Here is a 23,899-nt window from a genome sequence, read left to right on the forward strand (position 1 = left end):
AGATACAGCTGACACAGTGGCATCTGACAAAGTGGTTTGTACCCATGAGAACTCATGCCCAAATACATTTGTTTGTCTTTCAGGTGCCACAGGGCACTTCACTTCATCACGTGGCTACCCCTCTGATTCAGAGATTAAAATATTGTCAATCCAACCTAGGCCAGTAGTGACTGAAGATTCTTGCTATTTGATGGCTGAGGATTGATGTCTATGTGCCATTTCTGAGTGGTGCATCATGCAAGGACTATATGAGACAATAATCTGAAAGTGTAATGGGCTATGGATAGATTTCCAGGTGCAGTTGACTATTGGAGGCCCCAGTTGAAGACCCGTGTGCTATATAACTTTAACTTCCCAATTGTGGCTGCAGCTACAAATTGTGCCTTGCACCAGGGGCTGGTGGTCTATACGTTCTTCCGCATAAAGGTTTCAATCCTTACTCTTATGAGTAAGGTCTTCTGTGTCTCCTTGAAGTCAACGTCTTCCCTGACCTGTTGATACAAATATTTTCTAACCATCTAGTGCATTGCGTACGGATCCTAAGTGGAAGCCTTGTTATGCGCTGGAAATGGTGTTGTGTTTGGAATGAATTTTGCAGTGAAATACCAAGTCACGCTGATGACTACTTTTAAGACAGCCTCCTTTCTAAAAATAATTTGCTAGATGTACCTTTCTATTGCCTGTTACCTTGCCTTTGGGAGTAAAATACATAATAAGGAAGTTGTGAGTAAAATACAGATCTAGCATACAATCAACATGTTAATTATTACATTGGTAAATAATAATATGCTATTTGTAAAGGAGATATTGCCATCAGGACCAAGAAACTATGCCAAATGACAAAAAGCTGCAAAGTGTGCTACAGGTTGCTGTTTGGCATACACCTGAAAGTGAACTCTTCCTGATAAAATCTCAGAGAGATAGCCATGTTAATTCGTACCTTGAAAAACAATGTGCAGTCCTGTGGTACTTTGGAGAACATTCAATAATGGATTTGAAAATAGCCATTCTTCTACAAAAGAATTTTTTCACCCTATTACAGAGGGAGACATCTGAACTGGAGTTCATTTACAAGTTCAACTCTATCAATTTAGGCTTGAATAAAGATCTTAACTGATAAATGCATTACAAAGGCAATTTCCCTGCCTTGGATATTCACATTTCCACTTCACATCTATGAATGGGACACATCTAGCCTGACTTAATTAGCTTCATTAACACTGGTCCTAGAATTGACAGGTAACTTCTTTTGTTCTTATGTGAACCTTGGATTCTATAATTTCCACTCTAACTCTTCTGATTAAGTGGGTTTTACCCACAAAAGCTCATGACTAATAACTTTGTTAGTTTCTAAGTTGCTACAGGACTGCTCGTTGTCTTCCCAATAAGTTCATCATCGTCATCATCATTTCCCCATGGTACAGGAGGTGAAATTAAGACAGACATTGTTCACACTTACCATTAATTTCTCAGAAAGGAAATCAATCCTGCAGAGCAACAACTAAGTATGGCCAAATAATTTAGCAGTGGTGTGGATAGTCACTGTAGTGCACCTTTAGGCTATGTCTAGACAGCAAGCCTCTTTCGAAAAAGAGCATCTAGACTGCAAGCAGTACTTTCGAAAAAGCAAGCCGCTTTTTCGAAAGAAAGCAGCGAGTGAGTCTGGATGCTCTCTTTCTAAAAAGCCCTGTTGGCATTCAAGAACGCCTTTTTTCGAAAGAGCACTTTCGAAAAAAGACATTCTTCCTCGTGAAATGAGGTTTACCGCCGTCAAAAGAAAAGCCACGTTCTTTCAATTTACTTTCGAAAGAATGCGGCTGCAGTCTAGATGCAGGTGAAGTTTTTTCAAAAAAAGGCTACTTTTTTCGAAAAAACCCCTGAGTCTGGACACAGCCTGAGGTCCATAGATAAACCTAGATGCTTACTTCTCTAGACCTTATAAAATGCAGATAAGGCACCGTAAACCTTATGTAAACAAACATCTAATGGAGGCACCTGGTAACCTAAGCCCTGCAAATCCCATGTGTGATGGGAAACTGCTTAAATAAACATAGGCAGAGTGGGTGGCGAATACCTACATCATCTTGTAGAATGAAGGAAATAGACTTTTCCTGAACCAAATATGCAGGATTTTAAAGCTGTGGTCTGAGGAAATGCCAGGGCCACATTCACTCTTTGGATATGTCTAGATGACACGCTTCTTTCGAAAGAGATCGTCTAGACAGCCACAACTTTTTTCGAAAAAGCGATCCGCTAGGCAATCTGGATGCTCTCTTTTGAAAAAGCCCTGTTTGCGGTCAAGAATACCTTTTTTCAAAAGAGCTGTTTCAAAAAAAGGCATTCCTCCTTGTAAAATGAGGTTTACCACTATCAAAAAAACACCGTGTTCTTTTGATTTAATTTTGAAGGAACGCGGCAGCAGTCTAGACGCAGGTGAAGTTTTTTTGAAAAAAGGCCACTTCTTTCGGAAAAAACCCTGTAGTCTAGACATAGCCCAAGTGTTAGCAGTTGTAATCGTGTGGTCTTCAGTGAAGTTGTGTCCAATGACACTGGGCCCCCGCATAGCAACATGAGTCTGTGCAAGGTTGGGGTGCTGGAAAGAATTCCCATGCAGCTAAGATTTTGTGGTGGGAAAAGTTCACAAGTAGGGTATATGTGGGGAAAAAATGTAATTTGCAAGCAAAGAGATGGCTACAGGGGGAGAATATTTGGAAGGAATTTGTTGGTGTGTTGGAGGGATTTAAAAGGGCTGTTGCAGTTTCCCATTTCAGGGTCCCTTACAGCTCCTGCACTCCCCATCAAAATCCTTTTCTCCTCCACTTGGGGCTGCTTTTTGACCTCAAACAGTCCCACCAATAGAGTCCATCACTACAATCCAAAAGTTCACACTTACCACCGACTCTTCTGCCATCTGAACAGAGCTCTTCCTCTGCTATAGCCTGCCTTACACAGGGTTAACTTTCATAGCTGGCTCTCCTAGGAGGTTAGCCTTCTGGCTCTGTCTTCCTTCCTTGAGGGAGGGACTGCTCAGTGGTTTGAGCATTGGCTTCCTAAATCAAGAGTTGTGAGCTCAATCCTTGAAGTGGCTGTTTAGGGAGCTGGGGCAAATCTGTCAGGGATGGTAGTTGATCCTGCTGTGAGGACAGGGGAGTGGACTCAAGGTCCCTTCCAGCTCTGTGAGATGGTATAATCTCCATATATTATCCTCTTGCCAGTGCCTCTCCTCTTCAAAGGGAGAGGGCAGCTTATAAATAGTGCCCTCACCCAGAAAATTCCTTGTGGTTAGCTGCAAATGGGCCCCCAAGGCTGTGGGTGAAGAGGTCGGAGAGCACATAGGAAATTGCCTCAATAGATGTAACCCAGGTCCATCTAGTCCAGTACCTTGTCTCTGATAATGGTTAGTTCCAGATGCTTTCAGGGAAGGTGTAAGAACCCTGCAAAAGGCAGATGAGGGATCATTTGACCCAGGGATTAGATTTTAATTAGATTTCTAAGAGCTGGAGAACTTAAGACCTGAAACATGAGGTTTAATGTCTCTTCCCAAAGTAATAATTAATTGTGACTTGTTATTCATAGCCATGATGGATCTTCCCCCTCCTCTTTTGATCTTGCAAAATCTTGGCCTCAACAACTTCCAATAGCAGTGGGGTTTTTTGAATGGTCTCCTTTAATGTTCCTGTAACATTCAGGCAGAAGCCCTGCCCTTGAAGTGGCTCATCCAGAGATACTGAGAGATACTGAGGCAAGAAGCCAACTGTGCATAGGCATGAGCTGTAAATGTTAACCTCCTATTAGTTTGAAGAAAACTGCACCACAGATAACCCCACAGAATGTCTCCTGTGACCTTACCATCTTCATGTTCAGAGAAACCGGACTCATGCCAAGTGCTGATGGAAAGGGTTCAAATCCCCCTACTTCTGTGACATTTGTGTTGGAATTTTGACCTAAAAACAGGGGTTAAAATTTGACAGACATTTTTGCGAAAGCATCCCCATTTTTTTTAACCAGCCGTGCTTATTAAGACAGTGGTAATAGCACTGTTTGGTGAATCTCAATCATTTTACAGCCCTCTACTCTGAGCAGCCTTGCTTTACCTGGTGAGTGGGAAAACAGGGTGGGGAGCCAATAATATATACAACAGCTATAGGACTAAACCATAAAGGGAGAGGCAAAGGAGAGAGACAATACATGGTGGCTATGTACATGAGGAAACACAGTTAGCCAGAAAACAGAGGGCAAAGACAGAAGAGGATGAGGGGAGAGGAACAGAGAGAGACTAGACAGAAACAAAAGTGATGGCAGTGACTGTGTTTGTGTGCATCATAAATGAAAGGTCACAGGGTGCAAGACTACCCCTTTGCAAAACCAAGGCTCTCACCTAAAAAGTTAGGAAGTGCAGCTTGAACTTTTTGACAAATCAACTTGTCGCCAACCTCTCTCCTTTTCCCATCCCTGCTTCCCCTTGCCTCAGACCCAGCTGCTCGCTTCACTTCATATCCCACCCACCAGAAGCTTCCTTTTCGCCACACAGCCTCACGTCCCCTGTCTGAGCGCGCTCTGTCATTGGCCTCACCTCTCTTTGTTTTTCCTATTGCCAGTGTCCATTCTGTTTCCTCCCCTCCTCAGTATTGACCTTTCTACTGTTCTCTGTTGCCCCAAACTTCTGCTGGTTCCCACCCTAGAGGTGGGGCTAGGAACCGGCAGCAGGGAAAAGTGAGTCACGCTGGTAGCACGGGCCAGAGGAGATGGGTGGATATGTGGGGGTTTCAAAGGTGGGGCAGGTATTAGTCCATTTTTTCCCTCCAAGGTTTATGAGGGTTTCCCAGGCAGAATGGAATCAGTTGTGTCACAGTTGTATATGGGTGAAGAAATGCTGCCTGTGAAACATTAGCAGTGAAATATGAGCCGTTCCTTCCTTCCCCACTGCTTTGCACACATGCATACACAGAGTGTTTTTCAGGCTGCTTCCAGCAACGTCACCCTCGGTTTCCATTTAAATGATATTTTTCTCAGAGGCACAGATGCCGGATCTTTTCTGACCCTGGTATATGTTGAGTTTGCATCAGGAGCTGCAGGCTTGTGCTTTCCATTAGCTCAACAACATGGCTGCAGTTCCACGTGGGAGGGGGTTTGCTGTGCCCCTAGGGTGTCACCATGGCTGCTTAGTCTCATGTGCATTGCTCCATGTTCTGGGCAGATAACACTTGCTGTCAGGTCTGGACAAAAGAGAGTGAGGAGAAAGCTTGGAGTAGGTTAGCACGGTGCAAAGGGTGCTGCTTGGAGTTGAGCACCAAGTTGTATAAGCGTCATATTAGGCATTACGACAGTGCCTAGAGACCTCAGTTGAGATCAGACCCCATCATGCAGTGCTGTGTTCCCATTTTACTCATGGGGAAGGCAAGCGCAGAGGGCTATGCTGTCACAGCCCAATTTGGGCCACACCCTTTACTGGCCAGCACAATCCGTAACTCCTCTAACACTCCCCCATGTGTGGAGATAGGTAGGAGGAACATGGCAGGAAGAAGGAAGTCTGGATACACTCTCCTGACTCACTGGTCAGAGCAGCTTCCCTGGCGCACATACAACTCCCCTTCCTCGGGCACGAGGTGGCACTTCCTTTGTTCCTCGTTTCCTGTGCAGGGAGCCAGTCAACTCAGATGTCCCCAATTCCAAAGCCCAGAGGGAACTCAGGCCTGCTTTCTTTACAAGCATTCATGGGAAGAAACAGTGATAAAATCCTCCCTCCCAAATACACCTTCACCCCAGATAGCCAAGTGCTGTTCTAACCCATCTACCAGGTGGAGCCAGCAACAGCCAGAGCCAGGATCAATATTGAGGGATTCCTCTCCATCCATCCAAAACAGAACTGACTCAAGGGCCCACCCGATAACCAGGGAAGTTCTCCCGCCACTGCTGAGTGCCTCTGTGAGGCAACGCTTCCCCATTTGCAAGCACAGAGTTTGAGTGTAGCAAAGAAACATGTAATAAAAGGGAGGGAAGTAACGTGGCATTAATTTGGGAAAAAACCACAGAGAATTCATAACCAAAACCATGAGTAAATGTCCCACCCCAAGTATGTTGGGCAGTGTCCTTTTCCTCTCAGGTTCTTAAGTCCAGCAATGTGAGTGACCCCTTCACATGTTCAACCTTTCTCTGCCCCCCACTCACAGCCACTGATCAAAGCAGACCCAGAGTGCAGAGATGTATCCTCAGAGTTCACCTCCCAGCCAAAGTGGGGGAGGTAAAGAGGCATCGTACTCACTCCGCTGGTTACTCGCCATCCACCTGCTCAATGATTTCCACTGCCACCCTGCTGGCCGCTTGTTACACCTCTCCACTGCCACCCTGCTGGCCGCTTGTTACACCTCTCCACTGCCACCCTGCTGGCTGCTTGTTACACCTCTCCACTGCCACCCTGCTGGCCTCTTGTTGCATTTGTCTACTGTCACCCAGCTGGAGGTCAGTCACCATCCACCTCTTGGCTGTGACTTCTGTCCGTCAGTATCAAGAGATTTCAGCTCCCACTAATTTCACTCTTAGCAAGCAGGATAGAAGAAACACACAACTCCAACACAATTAACATAAGAAAAGAGGCTCTTATCATAAGAACGACCATACTGGGTCAAACCAAAGGTCCATCTAGCCCAGTGTCCTGTCTGTCCACAGTGGCCAGTGCCAGATGCCCCAGTGGGAATAAACAGAACAGGGAATCATCAAGTGATCCCTCTCCTGTCATCCGTTTCCAGCCCTGACAAACAGAGGCTAAGGACACCCATCCTAGCTAACAGACATTGATGGACCTAAGTCCCATGAATTTATCTAGTTCTTTTTTGAAGCCTGTTAAGTCCTGGTCATCACAACATCAAATTGATGATGATGATCGTGATCTTTAACAATGCCTATTTAACTCTGTTCTTTGAACTGTGTGTGTTGGGATGGAAAAGGGGAAGAAACAGGTCAAACCAGTCCAGGCAAGGGAGGGTATGCAGCCTCCTGACCAGAAATGACCTTCCCTTACTCCCTCTACTTTTAAAGAGCTCTTAATGTCGAGCTCTTAAACCTCCGCTGCCTTGCGGCTATATTCTTCCATGGAAAAGGCTTCAGGAGTAAACCTCGAGGAAAAATCCGGAGTCGGAGTCCCTAAGACAGTTCGACGCTGCTTGCAGCCTCGCTCTGGCAACTCCTGCGACGGCGCCGATGCCAAACTGTAGCAGCCCTGCTGTTCCTTTGGATCCATCGACGACGTGGAGAGGGGGGACCCGCTACGTGGGCAATAGCCTGTTCCTCCATATTACATCGCCCTGGCTAGTATCCGACTACCAACATATCTCGCAACCCTGGAGAGGACACTCCAGCCTCGCTAGCGCTACTAGCGCAGAAACAACACGGGGAGCAACAGTTTACCGGTTATAAGCCACAGCTCAATTGGCGTAGAGCATGGCGCCAGGGGTTGTTCCCGACGGTGGGAGGGATCTTCGGGTCTCACTGGGCAGTTACCGCCCGCCTCAAGCTGGGCAGCCCCCAGACAGTCAGGTACTGCCCCGCCACAGTCTGCTTTCCTCACTGGGTGCATGGGGATTAGGAATATTCCGAACGGCAGGCTGCAACCATCGCACCAGGCAACAAAACACTGAGAAAGAGACCACCTCTTAAACTGGGATGTTGGAATGTCCGTACAATGTTGACGGGCCTCTCCAAAGACGTATGGGACATTGACGACCTACGAAAGACAGCAGTCATCAACAACGAACTTCTGAGGCTGAACGTAGACATCGCCGCCCTACAGGAAACACGACTGGCAGACTCAGGCATTCTGAAAGAAAAAGACTACACCTTCTACTGGCAGGGAAAGGCCCCAGACGAGCACAGACAGCATGGCGTAGCTTTCGCGGTGAAAAATAGCCTACTGAGTATGGTAGAACCAGGCAGTAATGGCTCAGAACGACTCCTCACCCTTCGTCTCAACACCACCACGGGCCCTATCACCCTCGTCAGCGTATACGCCCCAACTCTGAACGCAACATTGGAAACTAAAGACCGGTTCTATGAGAACCTAACATCTGTCATCAACAGCATCCCCGACAAGGAACAACTCATCCTTCTGGGTGACTTCAATGCCAGAGTAGGTGCGGACAATGACTCATGGCCTTCATGCCTCGGAAAATTTGGCGTCGGCAAAATGAACGAGAACGGCCAACGCCTGCTCGAGCTCTGCGCTTTCTACAACCTGTGCATCACCAACTCATACTTTCAGACCAAGCCCCAGCATAAGGTCTCCTGGCGACATCCGCGCTCGAAACACTGGCACCAGTTGGACCTTATACTAGTTCGCCGCTCAGCTATCAATTGCGTCCTGCACGTACGCTCTTATCATAGCGCTGACTGCGACACAGACCACTCCTTAGTGTGCTGCAAGATCAGGCTGAACCCGAAGAGGTTTTATCGTTCAAGGAAACAAGGAAATCCTCGCATCGACGTCAGCAAGATGTCGCAGCCTGACCTGACACAGAAATTCGCAGAAGCGCTTGAGAAGGAACTTGACGCCACACAGACAGGAGACTCTGCCATGGAAAAGTGGGAAACACTGCGGAACATAATGCACTGCCCTGCCCTGGCAACCTTTGGAAAGAGGACCACAAAGACACACGACTGGTTTGAAGCAAAGTCCTCTGTGATGATTCCAGTCATAGAAGCCAAGCGCGCCGCCCTGACAGAATACAAGCGGTCACCAAGCCAGAGGAACCTACAAATTCTCAGGGCTACTAGGAGCAAGGCTCAACAGGTTGCCAGACACTGTGCGAACGAATATTGGCAGCAGCTCAGCAACGACATCCAGAAAGCAGCCATATCAGGGAACACAAGAGGCATGTACGACGGCATCAAGAAAGCGCTGGGCCCTACCAAGAGCAAAACAGCACCCCTCAAGTCATCTACTGGAGAAATAATCTCCGACAAGCAACAACAGTTGGGGAGATGGGTGGAACACTACTCTGACCTCTACTCCAGACGGAATACGGTGACCTCCGCAGCATTAGATGCCATTGAATGCCTGCCAATAATGGAAGAACTTGATGCTGAGCCAACAGTAGAAGAGCTCAGCAAGGCTGTTGATAAACTGGCCTCAAGAAAAGCCCCCGGCAGCGACGGGATTCCTCCAGACCTGCTGAAACAGTGCAAGTGTTCCCTACTGCACCCTCTTCACAAAGTGCTCTGTCAGTGCTGGAAAGAAGGAGCCGTACCGCAGGATATGCGGGATGCTAAGATCGTCACCCTCTACAAGAATAAGGGCGAGAGAAGTGATTGCAACAACTACAGAGGCATCTCCCTTCTTAGCATCGTAGGCAAAGTATTGCTAAGGTCATCTTGACCCGACTGCAGAAGCTGGCTGAACGTGTCTACCCGGAGTCACAGTGTGGTTTCCGCGCAGAACGGTCAACCGTAGACATGATTTTCTCCCTACGACAACTCCAGGAGAAGTGTAGAGAACAGCAGATGCCCCTGTACGTCTCCTTCATTGATCTCACCAAAGCCTTTGACCTGGTCAGCAGAGACGGACTCTTCAAAATCCTTCACAAGATCGGCTGCCCACCAAAACTGCAGAGTTTGATTGAATCCTTCCACACAGACATGAAGGGAACAGTGCAGTTTAACGGCAGTTGCTCCGAGCCTTTCAGCATCAGCAGCGGCGTCAAGCAAGGCTGCGTTCTTGCCCCCACATTGTTTGGGATCTTCTTTGCCCTGCTCCTCAAGCATGCCTTCGGCTCAGAAACGGAAGGAATCTACCTCCGCACCAGATCGGACGGCAAGGTATTCAATCTCTCTCGCCTCAAAGCCAAGACGAAGATACGCGAGACGCTGATCAGGGACATGATATTTGCTGACGACGCAGCAGTCGTCACACACACCCAGGAAGAACTACAGTCGCTGATGAGCCGTTTTTCCATGGCCTGCAAAGACTTTGGGCTGACTATCAGTTTGAAAAAAACAAACGTCCTAAGCCAGGACACTGTCACTCCACCAGCCATCACAGTAGACGACTACCAGCTTGACGTCGTCCACCAGTTCACGTACTTGGGCTCCACCATCACCGATAATCTCTCCCTTGATGCTGAGCTCGACAAGAGGATCGGGAAGGCAGCCTCTACTTTAGCCCGCCTGACAACCCGAGTGTGGACCAACCCCAGGCTGACAACCGCAACAAAGATGGCAGTGTACAACGCCTGCGTCATCAGCACCCTGCTGTACGGGAGCGAGACATGGACCACATACGCGAGACAAGAGCGGAGACTGAACGCCTTCCATCTACGAGGTCTGCGCCGCATCCTGGGTATTACCTGGCAAGACAAAGTCTCCAACCTCGAAGTTCTGACTCGAGCCGGCCTCCCCAGCATGTACACCATGCTCCGACAACGTCGCCTGCGTTGGCTTGGCCATGTACACCGCATGGAGGATGGGAGGATCCCAAAGGACATCCTCTACGGGGAACTGGCATCTGGGAAGAGAACCACAGGGTGCCCGAACCTGCGATTTAAAGATGTCGTGAAGAGGGACATGAAAGCCATCGACATAAACACGCAGTCCTGGGAAGACCTCGCAGCAGACCGCCCAAAGTGGAGGGGCACCCTGACCACACAGCTCAAGTCAGGCGAAACGAACATGATGCGTGCATCAGAAGAAAAGCGAGCCCGCAGGAAGTTACGCAACAACAACAGCCAGGGAACCACCTATAGCTGCGACTTCTGCGGCAAAGAATGCCTGTCCCGGATTGGCCTTTTCAGCCACCAACGACGCTGTCCCCGACGCTGTCCCAGACAATTCGACACGAACCAAGACGAGAACTAGGATACGTCATCCATGGTCAACTGACCGATGGAGGCCAACAATGTCGAGTACCCTGCTGTTCTTTCTGCTAACTGTGAGTCCTTTCCTTTGGAGCAACTTAGTACAATCTTACTTTTCTGTATCCCCCCAACATTACAGACATTGGTAACCATGGTTTAGCTATTCCTGCATGTAATACAAACATAGCTGGTGTTGGGTCACAAATTAAGTTGATTACAATGAGCAAAATACCGCCCCATCTGCTGAATAGCTTACAAATCTCAGCAAAGCCAGAGCAAACTGTATTTACAAGCTCTCCCCTTCCAACTAACTGTAAGGGACACATTCTTTCAGATCCTGCTTCCGCTATAAAGAAGAAAGAAGTGAAGGACATACGTGTTGACAAGAGCTCCCAGAAGTGCTTCTTCTGTCCCCTTCCTGTCAGGCCCATGTATCTCATCGTCATCATCAGGTTAGAAGAAGGGTGGGCAAAGGAACAAGAGATCCCCCCCAAAGAAAGTTGAAATGGGGACGTTTCTCAGTCCAGCTAGTCATTGTATCTGATGCACCATTTGACTGGAACTCTATGGGGAGATGTTTCTGTTAAGCTTCAGGATCAGTTTAATAATAGTCTACTTTCTTTCACCTGAGCTGAATGTTTCCTGGTTCTTATTTGCACCACTGTGGCAGAGCACTCCTTTGCAAAGCAAGACCATTACCATAATGTAAGGAGACTATCCCAGGGAGTATGCAGTAGCAGAATTTCTAGCAACTTCACAGGAAACCATGTATAACCGGCCCACTTGTCCATTCTGCCACATTCTTTCTCCACGTTCCAGTGCAGACTGACTGCTTCTAAATGCCACATCCTTGTAAACACCTGCAAGACACCTCTTTGTCCTCGTTCTAATCCCCTCCTAACATACACCTTTTCTGCGATGCTCACTAGAAACTCAGCAAGATGGGGTGGGCGATGTGACAGCACTACTGGTTTCCCCTCTGAGTAGTATTTTTTCCCCTGCACTCCCCCATCTGTTGTATCTGCCCGTTGTCATGTGTCTTAGGGTATGTCTAGACTACATGCCTCTGCCGGCAGAGGCATGTAAATTAGACTACCTGACATAGTCAGTGATTTAAATATCCCCTGCTTCATTAAAATAAAAATGGCTGCCGCGCTGTGCCGGCAGTCAAGACATGGATTGGTCAGCAAGGAAAGCCTTTGCCGACTGATCCCTTATACCTAGTGAAACGAGGTTTACAGGATCGGTCAGCAAAGGCTTCCTTGCTGACCGATCCACGTCTTGACTGCCACGTTGTGCTGACGATCAGCTGATCCGGCAGAGGCATGTAGTCTAGACATACCCTTAGATTGTTAACTCTTAGGGTATGTCTACACTTGCACCCTAGTTCGAACTAGGGATGCAAATATAGGCATTCGAAATAGTCAATGGAGCCAGGATTTAAATATCCCATGATTCATTAGCATAGTCTCAGCTGTGCGCTATTCCGAACGCCAACTGATTCGAAAATGAAAGCGCTCTCTGAGCCGCGTTAGTTTGAATCAACCCCCTTGGTTCGAACTAACGTTACTCCTCAAAAAATGAGTAACATTAGCTCGAACCAAGGGGTTTGATTTGAACTTTGATTTGAAAGCCTGGAGAGCGCTTTCACTTTCGAATCAGCTTGCGTTCGGAATAGCACGTGGCTAAGATTATGCTAATGAAGCACGGGATATTTAAATTCTGGCTTCATTGACTATTTCAAATGCCTACATTTGCATCCCTAGTTCGAACTAGGGTGCAAGTGTAGACATATCCTCAGAGACAGGGCCTGTCTTTTTGTTATGTGTTTGTACAATCTCTATCATGAGCCGATCCTAGCCCACGATAGGGTGCTACTCAATATAAATAAATAAAAAATAAATATATACATTATTTTATTTCACTTGCTTGGACTTACTGTCTGCATAGCGGAGGATTCTGGTGTTTTATATGAAAACTTCCCCCCGTTGGAAGTTTAGGTAAGAAACAGGAAATAAAAAAATAGTGTTTTCTAAAAAGCACTAAATGGTGACCTCATAGACTAGGAAGAGACTAAAACTGTGAGTTGATAGAAACCCATGTAATTGTACAGATGGGACGGTTTGTGTTCTCTTGATGGCTAATAATAATAATATTGGAACTTGTAATAAGATAGAATTCCCATTTAAAGCTTGTTGCTAACACCTTCATGTTCTGATACAGTTAATTTTATCAAGTAAGATTGAAAAAAACACATCATTTAAAAAAAAGTGTGATGCATGCCACGTTTAATGATTAGCACTCGCATTGGTGTTTTTAATGTCAAATATTTTCATGTAAAATACAAACCTTTGTGTACGCAATGTTTTATTCTAATTATAAACTGGCTTTTTTTTTTAATTAAATATATTTCATAGCGTTTGCCTTTCTTATACACAGAACTACTCCAGCAAAGCTGTTAATTAAAGTCAGTTTGGTAGAGTGCCAAATGGTTAGGGTACTTGGGGCAAGAAGAATCACTAATTTGAAAGAGTGAAGCTGTAATTGGCTATTTATAGCAGAGCTTCTGGCGCCGCATGTTCTGGTTGTTCTAGTCAAAGGAAGCACTTCAGTCACTAAGACAGATATCTGAGCAATATAATTTTGTGTTTGAGGAAAATGTTAAGCCTTTTACACACACACACACACACACACACACACACACACACACACACACACACACACACACACACACACTGCATCAGACATTCTAGATAGTTCACATTGAGAAGAGCCATATATACATAATTGATGTTAATATGATCTATTTCTATGTTAGTTGCCTTGCTTGTAGGACAACTTGAACCTGATTGAATGACTCATCTACAAAATGCTTAAGGAGAAACTTCCATGGGTGTTGAGGGTCATGAGCACTAGGGCTAGATGGGAGAGGAGTCTTGATTTTTTTGGGGGGGGGGGTGGAGGGTGGACATAACATGGAGTAATAGTATGGAAAAGGATGAGAGGCAGTGGTTTAGCTTCAAGGCCAACAGAGCTATGGAAATGCTGCCATTTCCTTTCAGGGCCCTGAATTTGGTATCCGATGAATTCTAGCCATGTCTGCCAGCATAGGTGGGGTGTGTGGGGGTGGGGGTAGAGCCCTTTGTCATTGACAGTTGCTTTAGTGCTCCTGATGACTAAAGGATATATTGTAACACCATTTCACAAAATAACGGAAAACATGAAACCGTTTCTTAATGGAACTCAGCAGAACCAATCATTTTCTCCACAGGTTCTGTCTTACATCCAATTTGGTTTCAGTGAGTGGTTCATCCACACAGATTATACACTGTCAGCTGGTGCTAATATTGTGGCTAATTGTCAATCATATCAGGACCTTTTGACATAAAAGGGGAGGAAGAATGAAAGCAAAGACAAGATGTATTTTCCCTTTGAAGAAACGAGTGATGTGTTTAGAGTGGCAGCATCTCATCTGAGCCTTTCAAGACATTGGCTTGAAAACATCAACATTTATGAAAATGCCAAATACATTTTACGTTTTCTTTTCCTTTTCTTTCTTCTTTATGATCATGTTTCTTTTAAATAAATTCTCGGCTAGGGTTGACATTTCCTCACTGCATGACTTCAGTTCCTGCTAGTTTACTATGTGATCTCATTGGTACAGCTGTATAAGCTTTTAAAACGTTACCTTGACTTCAACTTCTGATTGTATCTTTTAAAAATTCCACAGTGCTTGAATTTAGAAAACGAGGGAGGAAAATAAGCAGAGGTTCGTATCAAAGCACACTTGGAAGTTTAAGATGGCAGGAAAGCAAGCCCAGGATGATTACATGTATAAGGTGAAATTCATATATCTGTATACATGGCAGAAGTAATCAGACATTCTGCATGGAATTCTGTGGGTGTTGGGAGCAGGAGTCTACTCTGCAACACACAAACAGGCTCTGAGATCTCTCTATATCTCTTTGTAGCTGCTATTCAAAGCTAGGATAGTAGCAGCTGTCACAGCCAGTCTCCCCAAGTGCAAAGATTTGAGGTTCGTGGTTTGGCCCTCATCTCTGTGCCTGGGACTTGGATCTATCTTACTTTGCATGTTCTGGATCTCTGATTCCCACTTGGCCTTCATTCATAAACATTTAGACCTTTCTTGCATCTTCATCTTAGTTAGACCCACATGGAGCAATTGAGACCTCAAGTTGAGTGTCACAATTTCATTGTTAAAAGTTATATGAGTCCCATGGGCCTAAATGACTTAAAACTGAGTTCTTTGGCACATTTGAAATTTTCCCTCTTGGTATTAAAGTCAAGGAGTTTAAAATCTCTAACCAGATATACCCAAAAAAGTATGGGAGAAAGGAATTCTCATCATCCCACTTTATCAATGGAGAAATGAGGCTATGTTGTCATGACCCATATTGGGCTGCACATCCTTTACTTCTTGGCACAGCTTGTGGTGCCTGCTTCTATGGGGAGAATTGAGGCATCTCATTGGACACTCTTCCAGGGAGCCAATGGGGTCCCGTGAATAGGGCACTGGACTAGCACTGTGGATCTCCAGGTTCTGTTCTTTGCTCTATTGCTATGTGTGATGTTGAGCGAGTCATTTTACCTGTTGATGCTTCAGTTTCTCTATCTGGAAAGTGGGTACTATCGGAGTTAGGGGTCCAGTTAGGCAAACAGTGTACTCATAGCATTAGCCCTTAACTCCTTTGAAGCCAATAAACTGGGCTTGTGAGGCCAGGTCTATGCTATGGGGCAATGTCGAACTAAAGTACACAACTCCAGCCATGTGAATAGTGTAGCTGGAGTCTACATGCCTTAGCGCAAGTTGTCATGGCGTCTCCACTGTGCGGGGAGTCAATTGGAGAAACTCCCACTCCATTGAAGTATCGGAGTCAACAGGAGTGCCATCGGTGGTCGATTTAGTGGGTCTTCATTAGACATGCTAAATCAACCCCCTGGGAGAAAGATCCCTGCAGCACCTATCTCCCTGTAAGTGTAGACAGGGCCTCAGTAAAGACTTTACAATGAATAAAGGATGGAAGGGTTTACTCCCGGTTAGTCTGGTCTTCCGTCTCTGTCAAGTGCTGTCATTGCTAAAAAGCCCCACCAAGAAAACAGCTGCCAGGCTGCTTTAATGCAGCTTTTTTTATCCAACCTGACACCTATAATATCAAGAAGGTTAAGTGTGAAATGTCTTTAGAATGTGAAGGGATTTTGCTTCCTCCCACCAATCAAGGCTGAGGTTTTTTGTTTTTGTTTTTTCCCTTTTTGATGCCATGATGTGAACCTGCCGGTTTTAATTCACATCTCCTGACCGCAGGGAAATGATCAATGGCACAATTAGGTCACAGATGCTGGAAATACGAGTGTGGCACACAGCCAGAGTCAGACTTTCACTTTGCATCTGACCCTAAGTGGTGGTGGTGCGCGTGTCTGCATCTCCCTTAGAAGTACTGAGCGCTGCGGATGTGGACCGCATTTCAGACTGTGGCCCTGTGTTGCTAACTCCTGTCTCTTATTGCTGAAGCGTATTTTCTAGCATGCCTGTAAACCAGACATAGGTTTGGATTTCCGTTTTTATTCGTGTAAATAAATTATCCTTCCCACCACGTTCTAAGTGTCCTTTTTAAAGTTGTGCAACAGACCAGAAGGAAAAAACCAGCAGGCGGATAATGAAGGGACCTGAAGCATCGTGAAGGATGGTCTTGCAGTTTAGGCACTAAACTGGGATTTGAGTGAGCTAGATCCAGTTCCTAGCTATGCCCTACACTTCCTGTGTGATCTTGGGCAAGCTACTTTGTCTTCAGTGTCCCAAAGTACTTAAGCAGATGCCTAATTGCCATTGTTGTCAATATGACATGAGCATTTGCTTAAAGGCAAACAAGTGCTTGACTGAAGAATCAGGGGCGTATAATCTCTTTGTGCCTTAGTTCCCCTCTGTAAAATGGAGATGAGCATGTGTCCCTCTCTTCCACATGGGACTGTGAGGCATTTGGGATACTCTAGTGACAGGAGCTATTTAAAATGCTAGATAGGCTTGAAAAAATCAAGTTTGTGTGCCTGATTCACAACTGCCTTGCTCGTGTGCTGAGTGACCATAAAGCGCTACCCAGTAACTATGGGAAGATTTTACGTGCAGTCTGCAGGTCACGTTGCAAAAGTGTAACTGACTATACCAAGTGCAAAGCAGTAGAGAATCAGGTGTCAGATCTTTAATGCAGCTTTAGAAATAGAAGCCATTTCAGAACTCCTGCTAACATAGAGCAATACATGAGGACGAGCAGAAAAAGGAATCTTGATCGCTAAAAGAATTTTAGCTGAGTGAGGGAAGTAGCAACAACTCCTGCTTGGAAGATCATATTTGACATAATATATTATATACAATAATTACATGGGAAAGGTAGGTATGCTGGCCTGTGAAATGCTTGACTTATTTTACCAGGCACATACTTACATTCTGCTGAGATTTAAATGGAGTTTTGAGGCAACTGTTAAATGCGTCGGCAGCACAAAACCTAAGAGAGGGTTAAAGCCAAAACCCAACCCATGCAAAGATTCCAGGGGGGAAATGTCCAGGCCTAAACTGGGTTAGTGAACTGGATGCACAGATACAAGATAAGACTGCGAACCAATGCTATACAGGCAGTCCCCGGGTTACGTACAAGATAGGGACTGTAGGTTTGTTCTTAAGTTGAATTTGTATGTAAGTCGGAACTGGTACATATTGTAGGGGAAACTCTAGCCAAACATTTCTCCAGAGCTCAGTTTTATTCTCCCACACCTCACTTCCCTCAGTTCTTTATTCTCAAGCTGAGGTGTCTGCTGAGAAAAGCCACTCCACGTCTGCCTGGTCTGCTGGGAGGGGGGGGTCGCTAGGTTCGCATCTCCCTGGTCTGCTGGGGGGAAGCAGCTAGTGCGGGGTTGCCTCACCCCGTTTGTAAGTAGGGATCCGATGTAAGTCGGATCCATGTAACCCGGGGACTGCCTGTACTTACAGAAGAAGGGACTCTACCATGGGAAGCAGTGACTCTGAAAAAGATGTGGGAGTCATGGTGGATAATCAACTGAGCAGGAGCTCCTGGGATAAAGCTGTGGCCAAAGGGAATCTTGAATAGGAATAGAGACAGAGATGAAAGAGGGAAGGTACGACCTATTGGTAAGAAATTGGCTGAAGCTGTGCAAGGAAGTTGGTCCGATGTGGTATGCTGTACCAGCAAGCCAGCATGGTGTACTGGAAAGACACCTTACTGCCCTCAGTGCCTCCACGGTGCTTCCTCTCAAGAGAAAAGAGCAGGGCTGGGGGGCTGGGAGCAGTATGGCAGCAGGAAGAGCTGCCAGCATTCTGTTCCGTTTCCTGCATGCTGCTGCCCCTCCCAGTGAGGAAAAAGAGCATAGCCCCCAGCCCAATCCTCCGGCTGCCTCTGCTCCATGGAAGCATGGGGGCTGAGATCAGTGGTCTACTCAATTAATTAAGCGATGAGGAGTCCTGTGGCACCTTATAGACTAACTGAAGTGTAGGAGCATAAGCTTTCGTGGGCAAAGACCCACTTCGTCAGATGCATGTGCAATTAATTAAGCTTAACAAACAGAAGATTCAGGGGTGATTTGATCACAGTCCATCAGTACCTACATGGGGAACAAATATTTAAAAATGGACTATTCTATCTAGCAGAGAGAGGTGTGAGTTTTTGACAGTGACAATAATTAATCTTTGGAACAATTTGCCATTGGTTGTGGTGGATTCTCCACCACTGACCATTTAAAATCAAGATTAGATCTTTTGGTAAAAGACTTACTCTAGGAATTACTTTTGAGAAGATCCTCTGACCTTCTAGTCTGGTCACAATGGCCTTGGTATGTGTAAGAAAAAAGATATGACAAAAGAACTTACTTTAAGCTAAAAGTAAAGAGTTATACAAGCTTTCCTTGGAACCCAGAACTGTCCCGTCCACAGGATAGTTTTGGTTGGCCACACTAAGCCCCATGCTTAGGGGTCCTCACAGTGGCTACCTCAACTTCCTATGGAAGGGACAGAGGGGATTTACCTGGGCGCCTGAGTGGAGCAGCAGCAGGGGTCCCCACACACACCACGGTGGCGGGAGTCAGAGCAGCCCGGCAGCCTGCCATACTCCATTCCACCTCACCTGGCCCTCTACACTTGGCTTCTCCATGGCAACAAGAAACAGAATGCTCTGGCCCCGAGCCACTTCACTTCCTGCTGCCATGGAGAAGCCAAGTGCACCAGGCTAGGAGAGGGCAGCGGGTTGGAGTGGAGCAAGCCGCTGGGTGAGGGTAAGGAGGGGTCAAACCTGCTGCCACCCCACACCAGGCCTCTGGTAATTTCCACAAAAGACATGGTGAGTGGGGCTTGTGGGAAGGGATAGAACGGGGCAGGGAGGAGATGAAGCAGGGGCAGGACCTGGTGTATGTGGGGGTGGATAATACCCCAGGCCCTGCACTCGGTTGGCTACGTAGAGCCAAATTCTTATAGGTTCAAAGTTCTTGACATGCCAGTGACAGGTTGTTTGTGGAATATTCTGGATGGGTCAAATAGATGGTACAATATCAAATCAAAATTAGCTCTTCTCCCCAAACATGCATTACAATCCAAATTTTGTTAATGGTACTTGTGTTAAATGCTTGTCTGCCTCTACACGTCCTGGTTCCAGTCAGGACAAGTGGTGAAAATATCAGAAAAGCGCCCCATCTGCCTTAACTCTCTCTGCTCCCTTTGTTTTCGGGTGCTTCCTTTGATGGGGCCAAAGGGACACTTCTGATACTCGGAAGCTGATTCTCAGATGAAAGAGGTTCAGATGGGCGTCTGAATCTCAATGAACTTAATCTCCAAATCTTGGGAGCACCCTTCACCATTCCAAACCCACCTCTTTCAGAGCCATGACCAGAGGTAGGCAAGGTACAATATTGGATGCCTCACAAATAGCACCGAGTTTATCACCCCACCACCCCTGTCATTACTTCTGCTTGTAGATGGGGAACTGTGGCAGATCTGGCAAGTGAACTCACACCTCGCCCATCTCAGTTTAGAAAAAGCCACCCCCGCTCTGCCAATCCCAAGGCCCCTTCATTAGAGCAGTAACATGGGCATTACTGTCGCCATCATGAAATGGCTGCATAGACCACTGGTTGGACATTGGCAGGCTACCTCCCTTGCTCATTCTATCCTCCTGAGTCTGGCGAAATTGAAATTTGTCACATCCTTTCAGCCCACAGGAGGTTATGGGAGGTTTTATCTGACTCGGAGACACAATGGCTCCCCCAGATTATTTTCAGCAGAATGCAGTTTAGCACGGCAGCTCTGCTGTCCAGCGCTCTATTCTCTGCAAATTCAGACTGGGTATGGTACATAGCACCCTTTCCCAAATCTTCTAGGCAGCTTTTTGAAGTCCCGTGTTTTTTGCCTGGCTTATTATTTACACTGCTTTGGAGAGAGCAATGGAGAAAACTCTATTAGCAAAGCTCTTAATTGATTTTCCTTTTATATAGTTGATCATCCATGCTGGTTATTGATGGCAACTGATTATCTTCTGCCCCCCCCCCCCCATGCTCTTCTCCCTTCCCCCCACCCCAAATTGAATCAGAACATAGTGAAGAGGGCACTTTTGTAAAAACCCTGTCTAAGAAACCAAATCATAGACATGAGGAAGTTAAAAAGAAAAATCACCAGTGACTGATACTGGAGCATTAGTAAGTGCTAACCAGCAAAAAAAAAAAAAAAAAAAAAAAAAGGAAGCCTTCAGTTCCATGCAAAAATTGTATTTAAAATTTAAATATTTGACCCTGGTCTATAGAATAAGGGTGTTGTAGATTAAATACTAATTTAGTCTGTTAATTGGTACAGAAGTGCCTGCCTGTACCATACATCTGTGGAATGCCCTGGAATGTCGTGGTGCAAATGGTGCCATGGACCATGAATACTAAATTGTGTCTGAACGTAGAACGTAGAAGGGGGTCTTCAGGAAGGTCTAATGTTCTGATGCTCGGGGTAACAAACAGATCTTTGATGGCAAAAGCCCTGCTAAGGATGCAATCATGTGAGTTGCTGTGCGCTACCTACCAAGTGCTCAGGACTTGCAGTGACAGCATGGAAGGTTGTTGCTCAGGAAAAGCACATCATACTATAGGAAGGCACTAAAAGGCACATGGATGAAGTGGGTTTTTCCCGTGAAAGCTTCTGAATGTGTATATTTTGGTGAGTCTCCTATGTGCCACAGGACCACTCATTTTTGAAGTTAAAGACTAATACGGCTGCCTCTCTGGCCTGAAGGTTAAGCTCTTGGGGATCACTCTGCGAGCTGAATCCAGTTGTTTCCAGCCTCCCCACTCTTCCTCCCACACACTCCCCCCTCCCAAAATCAAACCTCCTCTCCACAATAAACCATGTGCGATGGCCTTCAATTATATAAGTGTAGCCAGCCAAGACTGCTTGCAGATGAAATATTTATGCCAAGGAGCTGAATGTGAGGCTGGAAGAACAATGTGGCCAACTTTCCTAAAACCAGCTGCAAACCTGAAACTCATTTGTGGCAGAAAACTGAAAACTACCCAACCCCCACTATCCCAAACTGCCGATTAGGATTGCTTAGCCCTGCCTTTTGTCAATAACTTCTGAGGTACTTCTTCATCTGAGATGCAAAATGGCAAAAGAAAAAAGAAAGAAAAAGAAATGTAACACAGCCCGTGTGAAATGTTAATGTGTGCTGTTTGCCAAGCACAGATTGCTAGGGGAGTTTGTGGTATAGACTGACTTGATTATATGTAAATACAGACATTAAGGAGCTGTGACAGACCTTTCTGAGTTGACATACAAGAAGGCACATTATTACTTGAGACAAAATCTTGAAAAAAGAGAACCCAAATGCATCTTGATGTGTGATTTTACATTTTGTTAAGTAGTCTGTAGGTTGATTTACTCTTTCCATTCCATGCAGCAGGGTTTCAGGTACATTTATAAACCTGTAGCCATGCTGAAGACCAAGTCCCCCATGAAGATCTTTATGAACTCAGAGCTAACGTTGCCTATACGCTTTTCCTGGCAATACATGCTCTAAAAATCACGGTCATCGCCAGCTAACGGGAGATGAGTATGCAGAAAGTCACTTTATGTCCCTTGCTTCACAAATATGTCTGGACTTAGCAATCATACATGTGAGGGTGATTCCTCCTCTTTCCTACTTGGGCTTGCCTGTGTGGGGAAGGGAGAGTATTGCCATTGAACTGTTAATCTCCTCCTGTGCAGGAGGGAGAAACCTCAGGTTTTGTCTCTTCCTTTTCTCCAGTGCCAAACCCTGGCCAGCACAGGTGATCTGGCATGGAGAGGGAGGTAAGTTACACAAGGCAAAGGGCAGGTTAGTTAATATAAAACACATGGGGTAAGAAAAACTGAACATGGAGTCATAAAATAGCCTTGTAGGGTTATATAGTCTAACCTATTGTATTGTAGCACCATGAAATATTCTTCATTTCTGCAATCAACTTCCTGCCATTCTTAACATATAACCACTCTAATACATGTACATACTTCTGTACATCAGTTATCACCTTAACTCTGACCTCCACAAGCTAATGCTATTCTATCAACGGACATTTTTTGCACTAAAAAAGTCTAAAGTGTTTTATTACTTTAAAAAAGGTCAGAATTATGATTATATGTTTGAGGGACATTCAGAGAAATGGGGCATTGGGTTATGAATGTTTCCTTCCTTGCTAGTCTACCCCTGGTGTGTATTACACTGGAGGCTGCAAAAATAAATCAGAAGGGTGCAGTGACATATCATAAGTTATTCTGTTGTTCACATCTGGGCACATTATGGGACAAATTTTCAGCTAGTGTAGATCAGCTTAGTCTGACTCAATTATCATAGTTCAGACAAGCTAAAAAACAAGAAACAAGTAAGCACACACATACACACACACTAATTTAGGAGGTGCACAAACTTGTGTAAGGGACCTGCAAAAATTGGTAACAAATGATGAAACTCAATTTTTCTGGAAACCGAGAAAATACAATTTTTCAAACTGGTTCCTCCCATCTCTGTCAGAGATATGGCTCAATTAAGGATGATTTGGGGAGTATAATGTACAGCTGTGGGCAACTGGAATTGAAAGCCTTTGAGTTCTTCTTTCACTGTAGATCCAGGATGGGCAACTTGCATGGCTTTTACTTCTCTAGCCATGCAAATCACAGCATGAGAAATAGCTTCCATGCCTCTTCTATAATATAACTTCATTGCACCTGAAATTACATTGCAGAAATACTATTTTGAACTCCACTTTCCCAGTGGAAAGCTTAGGTCAGGCAAAAGTAGCCTGAAGGGATACATTTGCCTGATTAAATTTGATATATTCTATGTATCTTTCCTAGCCTCCAGCCTTCGCTTAGTACATTTATTCTACAAGCACTAAGCCAGTAATCAACTTCAGCACCAACCTATTAGAATTATTATTTTACACTATATATAACTTCTTACCCATGGACCTTGCTGTTTGTTTCATATACACATAAGCTGTGAACTAATGAAATGTATGCCTGGAAATAACTGTGTTTTATCTATCTACAGAAGTGGCATAAGATTTTGTGTTGCCTTTTCAAATTAATGCCTATTAGAAAAATGAATAATTCTCATTCAAGTCACAAAACTTCCAATAATAAATGAAGAGAGCCAGACAAAATCTTTTAAATGAAAAGGGGTTCATATATTTGATAAATTTCCCTTTTAAAAAAATCAATATTTCATGAAAGCTGGTTGATTTTCTCAAAATTGTTCACTTTTTCCCATGAGACTGACACATTTTTGGTTGAAAATTTAAGGAGAAACATTACTGATGTCATTCTAGACATGTTTCATTTATCAAAAATAAGGTTTCTCAGAAAATGACATTTTAATGCTTACCAAATATTAGGATTTTTGGCAAATGAAATTGTTGGTATAAATTTTCATTGAAATTTTTATGAAAAGGTTATTAAAAATGGTCTGCTTCAAATCTTGTAAAATCTTAGCCACTTTGAAATTTTGATTTTCTTTTTCTTAGCAAAT

General features: G+C 45.1%; 1 protein-coding gene and 1 long non-coding RNA gene across 2 annotated transcripts in view; both read left to right on the plus strand.

Annotated features, from left to right (window-relative positions):
- The first annotated feature begins 7,678 nt into the window (after positions 1-7,678).
- LOC149523971 (protein CFDP2-like) lies at positions 7,679-11,345 on the plus strand. The gene is made up of 2 exons (XM_089780334.1): positions 7,679-8,574; positions 11,267-11,345. Exons 1-2 carry the CDS (start codon positions 7,679-7,681, stop codon positions 11,343-11,345), a joined length of 975 nt encoding a protein of 324 aa, XP_089636460.1.
- A 7,707-nt stretch (positions 11,346-19,052) lies between these two features.
- Positions 19,053-23,899, plus strand: part of LOC149523972 (uncharacterized) — a 98,716-nt gene continuing 93,869 nt past the window's right edge. The window contains exon 1 of the long non-coding RNA XR_016350210.1: positions 19,053-19,201. This is a non-coding gene — a long non-coding RNA (uncharacterized LOC149523972). The remainder of the gene's footprint in view (positions 19,202-23,899) is intronic.

This window comes from Pelodiscus sinensis, chromosome 8 (genome assembly GCF_052426305.1).
Source record: "Pelodiscus sinensis isolate ZL-2025 chromosome 8, ASM5242630v1, whole genome shotgun sequence".
In the NCBI taxonomy this organism is placed as follows: Eukaryota; Metazoa; Chordata; order Testudines; family Trionychidae; genus Pelodiscus; species Pelodiscus sinensis.